The 14,160-nt window shown below is 33.2% G+C and overlaps 1 protein-coding gene across 1 annotated transcript in view; it reads left to right on the top strand.

Moving 5' to 3' along the window:
• LOC6043178 overlaps positions 1-14,160 on the top strand; it is a 57,530-nt gene that overhangs the window by 41,403 nt on the left and 1,967 nt on the right. The window contains exons 6-8 of the mRNA XM_038256321.1: positions 5,081-5,334; positions 11,006-11,144; positions 11,457-11,611. Of these exons, the coding sequence (XP_038112249.1) occupies positions 5,081-5,334; positions 11,006-11,144; positions 11,457-11,611 (548 nt within the window). The remainder of the gene's footprint in view (positions 1-5,080; positions 5,335-11,005; positions 11,145-11,456; positions 11,612-14,160) is intronic.

The following is a 14,160-nucleotide window of genomic DNA, read 5'->3' as shown; positions in this document are numbered from 1 at the left end:
ATTAACCATGTGTAGAATTGTGATTGGCTTGTTTTTTCGCAGAACACTAAAAAAATACAATATCTATTCCATTGAAAAATTACCTTAACCCTACGGTATTGGGCTCCTTTTTGGCCTTTTTCAACATTTAAATGAGCTTTTGTCAGAAAAATTCTAGGGCCTTGAAATTTTACCACATGAAACTCATAGCTAAAACACACAATTCACTTAACAAACGAACTTTGGTGACCCCTAGGAGAGCGTTCATAGCAAAAGTTACTACAAGGGTAATGAGATTCTTTTCTACCTCAAACTTTTAGAAATCCCAAAAATTTCAGGTTATTACCAAATTACTTTTCTCTGAGTCTCAAATAAGAATCCAGAAGCAGCTAACGATAACCGGTAGATTTTTATGTACCGATTGCTTAATTTCACGAATGTCAATGTTTCAAGAATTGATAAAAATCATTCTATTCATAAACAACTATTTTTACGAAATTCAAAAATGACAATATCGCATCAATATTCAAAAGAGTATCAATGAACATATTTGACATATTTGAATTGTGAAAACACATTCGGTAAAGTCTAACGTTCAACATGGGAATGTATCATTGAGTTCTAAATTCCCCCTTTTTTTAAGGGCTATCTTAAATAAATAAATTACACAATTTTTGGGTGATGCATATTTCTTTCTATGTTAAACGTAAATGAGGAAACACTAAATTGCATGAGAATTTTTCTCTCGGTGCACAGCTAAAAAAGTAGTAATCCAGCTGCATGTAAAAGGCCTGGGTGTAAAATAAATATTGCATTATTTTATGCAATTTTATGGGATTTTACACCCTTAAATAAGTAGCCCATCAGTATGGGAAACCTAGTTGACCGAAATGTCAAGCTCATATATGCGTTTATCCTTACAGCTTTTCATCGGTCTGATGGCCGAGTGGGCTAAGGCGCCAGTCCTTACTGTTGGTGCTGGGTTTGAATCCCGTCGGTTGCAACTTTTTTTTTGTGTTTGCAAAAATTGTACATGCAGTGTGTAATATTAAGTGTTTATTTTGACGAAGGTGATGTGCATGCTTTTGCGTGCGATTTTACCATCGGATTTTTTGCTGTGTGAATACCGTAAACTGGGGTGACTTTGGTAGCCCGGGGTGACTTTGATTGGTTTTTCAAATGCCCGTCAAATTAATATCTAAATTTTTTTGAGAATTTTGAGTATGTAAGCATTAAGGGATAGCTTATTATCGAACATGTATGCAAAAATGTGACTGTTACATTGAATGTATAAAAATTAGTGGCCAAATCAAATTTCTATTAAAGTCACCCCGGGCTATCAAAGTCACCCCAGTTTACGGTACTCAGAATAATTATTTGAAATAGATTTCTGTGTGCCGATGCACGCAAAATTAATTTAGTTATTTATTATTATTTTTTTCAGAAATTCAAAAATATTCAAGTTTGATTTAAAAATCTTAAGTTAACTTCAAAAAGTTGAATCAAAAATGAAACGAAATACTACAGGCATTGTAACAATTGCGTTGTTCAAAATATCGTTGTTTTGAGAAATATTACACAAATATTTTACCTTCAACAGAAATTAAAGAGAAATTAAATTTTGGTTTGTTGCAGTTTTTTGATGACTGCTATTTGATTGAAACGTATTTTTTTTCTCCCTAGTTTCAATCAGTACTGGAACTCAAGGAAACATAATTTATTTCTAAGTAAATTATAATTGAAATATATCACATTAATATTTACATGATAGAATATTACAAATCCTAGAAATAAAACATTACAAAACCATTTTATTAAATCTTTTGTTAAATGTTTTCAATGTCAGTAATCAAATAACAGAAATAAAATAAAATGGTATTATTTATTAAAACGAGAATTTGTGATAATTTCGAGCATTAAAAAAAGCTATAATTATCGATAAATTTGAGAATATCTGGATTATTTGAAATCAATATACCAAATAAGTAAAATCTTAGTGTTTTTTCGTAAATTTGAGAAAAATATGACTATCAAAAAAAAATGAAATGTTTTTGATAGTACCTTAGATCATAAAATTTTTATTGTCAAATTCTTAGTTTTGTGAAAATTTTGAAAATTTTCGAAAGTAAAGTTATTGTGACTGTCAAAATCTATGAAAAACAAGCTAACCCCGACAAACTTCGTCTTGTCATTTTTTCACTTCTTGACGTTTTTAGCCTCCTGTGATCAAAATTTGATTTTACGCAACTTTTCCCATACAATCTGCAGATCTTCCGGAGTGGTCAAAGTTGTCACTCTTTAGCGTAAGAACCTTCCTTGGACTTATACGAACCCAACGCAGCAAAGAGCGCTCCGATCCGACTTTTCGTTATCAACTGATGCGCGTTCGAACAAAACCGTCGAAATTTTTTATATATATAGAAGAAGATACCCGATCGATTTATCTTCTAAAATACAACAAAAACAACAAATAGGAGTTTTTTTAAAAACGTATGACAAAATTTTGAGTGTTTAAAAAAAAATGCTAGAACCATTAAAATTTATTAGCAATTCTAAATCATTTGATACCATATTGCAAAAATGTATATGTTTTTTATGTTAAAATTGTGTATTATGAAATTTCTGACAAATGTTTAGCATGACTGTAAATTTAGAAATAATAAAATTTCAAAAACCCTTTGTCATTCAACCTTCTACTGCCCAAATTTTCTTTAGAAATTTTTTTTTGAGCGAAAAACTTTACTTCTTTTGTTTTATGTTTCTTGTTTAATTTTTAGTGTTTGAGATAAATGCACATTAAAATTTATCTTGTTTAATTTATGTTTCTTTTTTGTAGTATTTGGCAAATTCTACCACTTCCTATCGTTACATTTTGCCTATCTTATTTTTTTCATGCTTTTACAGTAACTTTTTCAATGTTTGTTTGTTTTTCATTGTCATTTAAAATTACAATCTTTGACACTAGAAAATTTACTGCATACTTTTTTTACCTATAATATAGGAAATGTTAGTTAATAAAAATACAGCCAAAGCTGACCCCTAAAAAATACATTTTTGAAAACATTGGCAAAATTACATAAAACAAGTAAAATTGATTGATTGATTGATTTTTTATTCGGTAGGAAAAGCCACCAAAGCAGTAGCACCAAAAACCTATATCGTTGTAATACAATATACAATAAATTTTAGTGTTTACAATTAACTTTTAAATAAACTTCCAACCCTAAAATTTTCTAAAATTTTAAGAGTTCTTCTTTCCAATGTTTTTTAAAGTTTAAAAATTTGTTGAAAAATGGATATTTGGCGATTTTTTAAATCGAAGCCCGTCTAAAGGCGAGGTTGGGCTGTAGAGGGTTAAAAATATTTGCCAGAAGCAGCATTACTGTTATCATGTGAATATTTTAACCTGAAAATTTTGAAAATGAGTGTTGAATTTGAAACGTTGATAATCAATTATCAAAAATTAGAAACTACATAATTTCATACCAACAAATAAACACAAATGATTGTTCTTAGATATTTTAATCTAATAAAGCAACATGAAATAACAGATTTCAAAATTATGAAATTTTCCTTCAAACTCGTAAAGCATTGCATTATATTGTGAATCCAGAATGTGAAAATTAAACAGAAAATAAATCAGCGTAATAATTGTAAATAACAGTACATATCTGGAAATAATGACTTTTGCCATTTTTTAAAAAAGTTGTTCTTAAATTTTTTGAAAACCAATGATTGCAAAACAGCTGAACTAGTTCAAAACGCATTTTAAAACACTTTTTTTACTATGGCTTGTCATTAAATCAAATATCATATTTTTAGATAATCGATAATATTAATATATTTCTCTGAAAGGCACAGTTATGTGCAGTGTTTAGAATGAAATATGTGCATCTTCCAGTTTTTTTTTTAAATATAAACGAGACAATTTTTATATTTAACTATGAAAAACTTGTTATACTTAATTATTTTAAACCATGTTTATCAAATTTTAAATTGCAAAATGCTTAATTTAACAAAACTACTATTTTTCCATAAATTTTCCAAACGTTTCTGAATAATCTCTGATAAAATGTACTTTAGCAACCATTCAAACAGAGCTCTCAACAAAAAGATTTTCTTCACACGGTCAGCTGACCGTGACATTGAACATGAAGGCCCAGCCTTCAAAGGCTTCAGCAAAATGCCAACCTGGTCTAATTATCCCACGCCATCACTACTGCAGCAGTATCGCTAACCGTTCAAACCCATTTTAATTAATCACTCATCTAATCCACGCCAGTCCATCCATCGCATTTGTGTGCCCAGTAGCGAAACACTAACAGCTGTTTAACACAGAAGTGCTGTGTCCAGTGCTGCCAGCACCAGTGCTGTGTCCAGTGCTCTTGAGTAGATTTGCGCATAATTAACCTTCATCCATCCTCATCCAACATCCGTCTAATTCCATCTTGTGTTTTTTTTCTCTCTTTCTTTCCTTCTTTGTTTTGTTTTACCCTCTTTTTTCTTTTTGTGTTTTCTTTTTGTTTTCTTCCCCCCCCCTCCGATCTCCCTCACCGGCCCACTTCCCCACTTTGTTTTGTCAGTCTTCTAGTTCGCAAACCGCATAGTTTGTAATTACCCCCGCCCTCCGTTTTTTCCTTTTTGTTTTGTTTAATGAATCCGCGACTAATCGGGTTAACTAATCCCACTAACATGTTTTTTCTCTTGTCTTTTTTGCTCTCTTGTCACCCTCACCGTCACGGCACTTCTCTTTTCTTCCTGATTACTGTCTCTTTGTCTCTTTCTTTGTGTTTTCGAACGCTCTTCGCTGCTGTGCACGGAACGCTTGGTGTTTGGACGCTCTTTGTTCACCGCGCGGTGTTGGTCCTGTCATCATCTGTCATCATCTGTACACACGTGACCACAACAAACAATGACATCAACCTCGCTGACACTCACACCAAAACCAAAACCCAAAACCCAAAACAAACAAACAATTCTTCCGTCACCCCCCTCTCTCTCTCTCTTTCTCTCTCTCTGGTCTCCCCCGCTGTCTTCTGTCTGTCCCCCTCCACCCCCTCACCCTGTCCTGTTTCTACAAACACAGATCTATGCTTTCCAGATGCGGGGGTTCGCTGATTTCGCGGCGCCACGTGGTCACCGCCGGGCACTGTGTGGCCCGGGCCACGCCCCGGCAGGTCCACGTGACCCTCGGCGATTACGTGATCAACTCGGCCGTCGAGCCGCTGCCGGCGTACACCTTTGGGGTGCGCTCGATCAACGTGCACCCGTACTTCAAGTTCACCCCGCAGGCGGACCGCTTCGACGTGGCGGTGCTCACGCTGGAGCGAACCGTGCACTTTATGCCGCACATCGGTAAGGAACAACACACACACACACACGGCTCGGGAAAGGGGGGGTCCTCCTAACCTCGTCTCCTGGAAGCGTAGTGAAGATCTGGAGGAATGACCGAAGACATGACTCCGACTCCGACTCCGAATCTGAATACAGCTTCTGAAGATTTGGCAACTCCAACTCCAACTTTGACAACGAATCCAATTCAAAGTTGTGGAAACTAAGGTGACTTCGACTCCGATTCAGTTCAATACGCTCCGAGACAGGAGGAGGGCCCTGAAAAGGATGCTGGCTTCCACAATGGGATACGGTGGAAGCTGGGACCAGATTGCTTCTAGGGTTTGTTCATCACGTGGTTTATCTGAGGGGAATTATACTCGTACACCAATAGACAAGGCAAGGCATTTAATAAGAGCAAGAGCTATAATATCATGGATTCTCATAGATCATGCTACGTACACGGAGAAAAATAAATTTCCAGAAACCGTTAATGAAAATGGAAACCACGAAAAAAGTGTTAAAATTCCATGGTACCTTTTTGAAAATGTCGATTCCCGTGGTTTGCGTTAACCTTGACCTTGGACATCAACCAAAAATAATTGGCTTAGAAGTGCGAACCAAGAACACTTGCATGCAAAACCGTAACGAGGGATTGAAAATTACATATTCATACGTAACCAAAAATGGCGAACGGAGATTTAGAACAATTTTTGGAATGCTTATTAATACTTCAAGCGTATTTTTTTTCAAATGTGCTGTGTTCATGTGCATCGGATTCAATCACAGAATAAATTTCTCGCTTTGACTAATAGGTAAATTCTAAAGGAAACAACAAATTTAACAAATTGGCATGGAATTAATCCGGGATTTAAAGTTTTTTAAATTTGATTCCAGCTTTCGAAGACTCATCGACTCCAACTCTAATAATTCCTCACTTAAGAAAATTTAAAGAATGACAGGAAAATAATTTTAAAAGCATATATAATTTCAAAATTGGACACAAATGAAAAAAAAAATATTCAGGAAAATTTCTAGCAAAAGTACCGTCATTAAAATGCAAATGCAGTCATGCAGAAATTTGTATAACCCAAGCTCAACCCTCAGACCGAATGTCACCCCTAGTGAGATTTTTTTTAAAGACATTTTTGAATTATTTGATATTGAAAAAAATTATCCTCGTGCGCTATCTTGTGGCATGCATCACGAGATACAAAATAGCAAACAGGCAACGCTTTTTAACTATAGGAAATAAGGAAATTATAGAAATTTAATACATTTGATTTATTTAAGAACATTTTTTTTAAATTAAGTATTTTAACAAAATTATGTAATTAAGAAAAGTAATAAAATTATAAAGATAAAAAATATTAGATTTTTTTTAAGTATTTCAACATTGAAAGATTTTAAAGTTAATGAAATATTGAATGATTAAGGAATTAAAAAATACAAGCAAAACAATTTGAAAGGGCCGAAGCCGAAGTAAAAACAAAAAAGTCTATCTTGCTCACGTCAGTTGATGTTTACATTAGGAACGAGCAGAATAGCCTCTTTGTGCACACTTCGTATTCGGCCCTATTGCAATGTTTTACTTGAATATAAAATTGTTACGGAAATATTTCGAGTGTTTATTTTTTTCAATTCAATCATAGGACCTTTTTGAAAATTACTCTAGAAATCTAATTCAGACACAATATTTTTCCATAAATTAATGTAACACAAATATAATGATTGTCCCGAATTAACATTTTTAAAGACATTATTTTCAAAGTGCTTTTCCCCTTCTATATTGATAAAGTTGAAATCTGTGAGTGAAAAAAAGAACAATAAATAAAACTATTATATGAAATAAATTATTTTTGTTTTAAAGGGCTTCTTTCTTAAGATTATTAGGGGAAATCTACCCTTTCCAATCAAACACCTATCTTCGTCATATGGAGAGTTTGATGCTCGATTAAAGCTCCAAAAATACTATTTGGGCTATAAACTTACCAGCAACAGCACCGCCTCGAGTAAGCACGCAAATGTATGCCACTTACTGGCCAAAAAGATCACATTTAATGCACTTTTGATCATAATTTGTATTTTGCGAGACCACTTCTCATCATTTTGTTGGCACACACAGTGACAAACACGAGAATCCCTCAAACGCTTAATGAATATCGCCAAAATTAACTTTTCACTTTCGCTTACTTTTTCACGGCGCTTAAGATATGAAATTGCTTCAACTACCGGCAACATGTTCTTTTGATCATTAGTAAGGCACTCACTTGAAGAATAATCCCGAAAAATGTAATAAATTAGCAAGCGCCATCAAAAAAACAAACGCGCCAAGTCGTTTGACGTTTCAATTTTCACTTTGCATTCTAATCGAAGGCTGAAGAAAACCGAGCGAGAGACGAAGGCTGGCCGTCAACACCACCAGCAGCACAGCCAGCGATGCCAGGAAACTTTCCCTATAAATGCTACTTTTCGTGAGTGTTCGTTTGAACTGTCAGCGCAAATGGCAACACTCGACAGAGTGTTGGAAGAAAAAAGAACTAAGCCGATATTAGAAAAATGGGCGTGGCCCAATGCATTCGCCTCTATTAGAATACCCTTGGGAATTTTTTTTGTTAAATGCTTGGTAAAGAAATAGAATAACTTTTAGTGAAAGTGAAAATAAACAGAAATGTTCACAAAAACTTGCTCTACTCGTTGGTGTACTTGGTTTTAGTAAAATTCAAGGGAGACTCTAGATTATCCAGCATCATTCAAACACGACCGCTTATTAGGATTAAAATGGGTAGATTTCCCCTATTTTAAATTATTTTTATTGATACGTTCACGTCTTTGAAAACACTCAAATTATTTTTTCGACTTTATAACTTAAATTTGAAACATTAAAAGATAATTTTATGTAAAATAATTTAATAAAGAAGATATTCCACAAAGCTGTCACATTACTTACAAACCTCTGGAGAGTTTGTGTTTCTATAATTAAATGTATTTCAGATTTCTTGCATTGTTTTAAACATTTACCTAGCAAGTACTAAAATTGAAAAAAAAAAACATCTGCATCTGAAAAACAACTTTCTGCAAGCTGTATTTTGGAAAAATTAGTTGATCTCAATTTTTGTAAGAAAAATTTCTACAAGATTATTTCAGATACTAGGACCTAATAAAGTCAGATTATGAAAAAAATATAATATTTGTGAGAGTTACTTCCTTCAGACAAGTTTGTGTAAGATAACTTTCTGCCAGATAAAAAAAAATTGTTAGATAACTTCCTGCATGATAACTTCTGGTTATTTTTTGTAAGATAACTTTCTGCAAGATGACTTCTGATCATTTTTTGAAAGGTTTTGAATGATAAATTTGTAAATAAACATTCTGAAAGATAACTTCAAGTTTTGTATAATTGCTTTTTGCAGGATTACTTCAGTTTTTTTTAACAAAATAATTCAATTAATAAAACAAAATAAGTAAAATTTAAGCCATTCTTAATATTTTATCTTGCAAGATAAGATAAATGATTAATTCATAGAAAAAGGTCCATTTATGCAAGATAATCTATTCCATGATAATTCCAGATACATTTTTTAAAGGATATTTTTTTGCAAAATAACTTAATAAGATTTTTGTAAAATGACTTTATTGCAAAAAAATTTCAGATGAGTTTTGTACGAGAACTTTGTGCAAGAAAAATAACTTCCTGTATATTTTTGTAATATAATATTCGTCATGGTAACTTTAGGTCTTTTTTGTGAGATAACATTCTGAAAAATAACTTCAGGTTTCGTTAAAAAATACTTTCTGCAAGAATGCTTTAATTTTGGAGAAAATTATGAAACGACTATTATCTTCAGAAAAAAAAGTAAATTTAAAGTCATTCTTTCTATCCTGACGTGCAAGATAACCTCAGCTTATTTCAAACAAAACATTACTTTTCTGCAAAATAAACTCTTCCATGATAATTTCCGATAAATTTTAGTATGAAGAATTTCTGCAAGATAATTGAGCATCATAAATAAATGGGATATTTTTTTTTAAAGATAACTTCTTATTTTGTAATTTTGTTAAATTTCTTTCTGCAGTTTAACTTTATTTTTAACAAAATTATTAACTCAATATTTTCGAAAAAAGTAAAATCAAAGCCGTTCCTAACAATTCATGTTGAAAGTTAACTTCAAAATTATTCCATATAATGATGAAATCGAAAAAAAGTTGAACATTTCTTCTTAAATACAGTACCTTCCCGTTTATGGTAACAGGAAATTTTCGCCAAATGCCAAAAATCAACGCAAATTTTAAAAATGTTGATTATTGTGTGATTTGTTAGATTGGTTTTCTATCAAGGATATAGAAGAAAATTGAAATCAGTCTTATTCATCAGAAAGACGACAGAAAATATTTCAAAAAATCGTGTTGCCAAAAACGTTATCGAACTGTATTATGACCATTTATTTTGAATGATTTTTTTCTGTTTTGATTTCTCAACAAGATCTGGATGGAGAGGATTACTTATTAGTTCATTTTCGGCCGGTACAGAAAAACTAATTTTGATAAAATAATTGATATAAATGTATTGGAATCATTAAAAATACAAGACAAATTACCTTTCTAGGATAAAGTCACGCTAATAAAATAAACAGCAACATTAAAAATACACTTCCACCTTTTTGAACTCCTCCTTGAACAGAACCATGATGATCGTATAAATGTCCCATATGCATTTTCATCACTTTTGAGTTATTGATTCAGTTTGGTTCAAAATCGTGTGCTCTTTCAAAAGAGCCTATAACATCCAGTACTTTGTTCTAGAAATCAGGAGGAAATCCAGTTTTTTCGTGAAAACTTAACACGTAGCCTTATGTGTGGGACAAACTTCAAATGCGTTTTTCTCAGTTTGCTGTTTTTGCATATGGGACATTTATGCGAACATGGGCAGCATAGTACATATTACATATATCCGAAATTAATAATTGTCTGTATTGGCAGGACATGAACTCAAATTTATTTTTGTCAATTTGTGTGAGTTGAGGTAATCCAACTTATACAAAACATGGCAAGAAATCAACAATGAAAAAAAAAACTTTCATAATGTAGAGTTGTTTGATTTTGAAATCGTTCTTTGCTCGTATAAGATGCCTTGTCTTTGTCTATATCATACATCAAACATGTCTTTCGAATAAGTTTTCCATTATCCCTATTCGTATTCCAAACGAGTTTAACTCAAGTATTCATTCTTCGGTAATCACAAACATATCTGCTAATGCCAATTTGCTTCAAACATATACCTCTTCTCGTTATCTCTTTCCGCTTGAATTTTCTGTGTATATTTCTTTTTCAAAACAAAAAAAAACTTCCTCTTCTCGGTCCCACGCGTGCCAAAAATTCACGAAACCAATCCCAAAAAACCGCGCGATGACCGCCATCACCACCACTTCCGATACTTCTACTTCCGGGCCACTTCTATCCACGTCCAAAAACAACAAAAAAAAAAAATCAAAATCTCCACAACCACCTCAATCGTGCACCACCACCACCACCACCACCTTGATGATCCCACACCCAAACTGTTGCCCCGGTGTGTGCGGGTGTGTGTGTTTGTTCGTGTGACCTCCCCTACTGTTCTCCCTTTGGAATCTGTGTGCGTGGTCCGGTCCTCAACGAAATCAACAAACCCCCCCAACCCAAACAAAAAACCCTGTAGCGCCAATCTGCTTGCCGGAGAAGAACGAGGACTTCCTGGGCAAGTTCGGCTGGGCCGCCGGCTGGGGTGCCCTCAATCCGGGCTCGAGGCTGCGACCAAAGACGCTGCAGGCGGTGGACGTTCCTGTGCTGGATAACAGGTAACATGCCCTGAAGGGGAGCTCATCTCCGGGGGATCGCATTTTGAAATTTCTATTTGCAAAAAAAAAAACAATTCTGTGTTTACATTTCAAAGATTAAAAATCATCAAAATTAACAGTAAAACACCGTTGGTTTGACATTTTCAAATCCTCATAATGTCAGTCTCATTTGTTACTCACAAATCACTGTCGAACCATCGTTGTTTTAACATTTCACGATTCGCCCTTTTGAAATGTAAGCACAGAATTCCTCTTAATACGACTCTTTTTTGTTTGCTTTCCCCAATCAACCCCAACCCCCAAACAAAACAGAGTTTGCGAACGGTGGCACCGCTCGAACGGAATCAACGTGGTGATCTACCCGGAGATGCTGTGCGCCGGCTACCGGGGTGGAGGCAAGGATTCCTGCCAGGGCGACTCCGGGGGGCCGCTGATGCACGAAAAAAGCGGACGATGGTTCCTGATAGGTGAGTTGGGTTTGGGAAGGGAACGCATGGTAAGATAGTGCTGTTAGCTATAGATTTTCAATAATATTCATGAGAAATCCTGAGATATTTAACAAAGTTGTAAAAATCCAGTGTAGATTTTACACTTCTCTCATGAAATGTGGTTCAAAACTGATCGCACCATTTCCCACATATCGTCGTAATCGTGCTATACCCAAAATTTGATTTCAATCCTGAGGTACTCAACAAAAACCAGAAAAACTCCGTGCATTGTTGTCACTATTAACATAAAAGAAGTTTCGATCTGATCGTGCTATCTTGACACAACCTTGCCATAAGTTGCTGCGACAACTGGTCAAAGGGAATTTAGTCAGAGGTCATTTTTTCATACGTACCATGCCCGACTACCATAAACATTTCTAATTCTCCGGGAATCAAATTCAACCAAACATCGAGACAATGCAGAGAATGGTTTTATCAATCTATTAAACTATCTTTCAGTTAATGATTTAGAAATATAACATTTTTAAGAAATTTTAATTATTTATAAGTGATAAAAAATAACACTACTCCAACAGTTTTGTTCAAAAATGCTTCCAATCAATTGGTTTCACACATTTGCAATGTTCATGCTTCAACAAATATTGAAAACAGGTCATACAACATTTTTGTAAGAAGGTCTGGTCAGATCGGTCAAGGTCAAGGAAAATGCACTTGTCTTTTCATTGCAATTTTGATTATTTTATTTTTATCACAAATATTTTAGAGGGACACAAACTTTGAAAAATCCCGTAATTAAATTTTACACAACTATAATGATAAAACGTTGCTAAAAGGATTTTTACTAATAATTCCTTCATTTTATTGCAAATTTTCTTTAAAAAAATTATTCTTATGTAAAGTCGTCTGGGGAACATGATGGTGACATTTATTTCAAAAATAAATCGCATGTTTATTAAGAAAATTGCTTGTATAATTTTAAATTGCGCAAAATACACAAAAGTTTGAATCTAACTAAAAATCTGATAGCACTATTAAATTCAACTTACAATTTCCTTTGAAAAATACCGTCGAATTTTGCTCTGTCATTTTTTGCTTCAAAGATACGGTCATTTGAAAAAAGAGTTTTTTTTTTTTGAAAATTGGTTAAAATCGCAAAATATTTGGGCGGTGCCAAAAAAGAAGAGGGTGTCAAATTTGGTTTAAAATGGAGATACTATCATTTTTTGATAGTATCAATATCACCACCAAATTTGAGCTTGATCAGAGAAAGTCAATTTCGAGTGATGTGCCACTTGCCACGAAATGACCCCCATAATTTTGCTATCTTAACAGTTGTCAGTTGGCTTTTGTAAAATTTGAACATTTTAAAACTTATTTCAAAATATTTGTTTTGTTTAATAGAGATCAAAGTACAAATATATCATCACTTTATTCACAAACACGACAAAGGTTCACAAAAACCAGACCCCGCAGACCACATTTGCCTTACTGTGGTCATTCCTGATATACTCAAAAATGTAAAATTTCGATTTTCCAAAATAGTCTGACTATTTACTTTTCCATGAAATTTTGTTCTTAGAATTAAAGAAAAGTGTCAAAATAACGGTTTTTAATTTTATGTTGGTTTCTTTGTAAAATATCCATAAATATAATATATAGTCCCATAGAAATCCAAAATATGTCCAAAAACCTTTTTTTACATTTTATCTCAATCTATATGGCAGATTGGAAACACCTTGATTTTTCTATAAATTAGTCAAGTTATTTGAAGAAGAATTCTGAAAAAAATATTGCTGTTGACTAGCTGCAGTCAGTTTTGTTCAAAATGTTGTGTGTACAATCATTTTCAGCCTTTGTAAACAAGCTTCTAATGAATTAGTAAACAAATAGATTGTTTTATGTAAATCTTATAATAATGCAGGCCTGAATCAATCATCCGAATGAAGTTTTTTTTTGTCGTCCTACTATTCTAGCCAAAATGGCGGTGATGAAATATTGAGAAAAAGCCAACGTGAATTTAATAGGCAATGAACCATTCAAATTTATCTAAAATTAAGTCTCAGAATTTGAATTTGATGTCCCAAGTAACAATAAGTTTCAGGAATTCAATAAGAGCTCTTCAAAATAGCTACTGCACAGCAATTTGGATCTCTTCAAGTAATCTTTCAAGCTTGAAGAAGAATTGACGAGAATTTTAACCTGCCGTGGTCCAAAGTTAATTTTTTTACAATAAATTGATTAATATTGCAAATAGCGTCATTTTAAAACAAAATAATTGTTTACAAATAATAATTTAAAAAAAAATTATTCTTAAGTTACCAAACTAAACGGGTTTAATCTATAAATAACTGTACTGTAAACTAAGGTGACATTGATAGAATATGAATTTAATTTTCATATATTATTCAAACGATAAGGCTTTTCTCAAGCTTTATGATTTTCAAACTTTTTTTTTGTACTGGGTAGGGCACACTATGTCCACATTAACTTTACTAAAAATGATTTTTAAGTGCTTTAAAAACTAGTTTCGATGAAAAATTTATATTTCAAAACATGGGGGACTTTGA

This window comes from Culex quinquefasciatus, chromosome 2, assembly GCF_015732765.1.
Source record: "Culex quinquefasciatus strain JHB chromosome 2, VPISU_Cqui_1.0_pri_paternal, whole genome shotgun sequence".
NCBI lineage: Eukaryota > Metazoa > Arthropoda > Insecta > Diptera > Culicidae > Culex > Culex quinquefasciatus.
The sequence above is the reverse complement of the archived record's forward strand: the minus strand, read 5'-3'. Positions and strand labels throughout refer to the sequence as shown.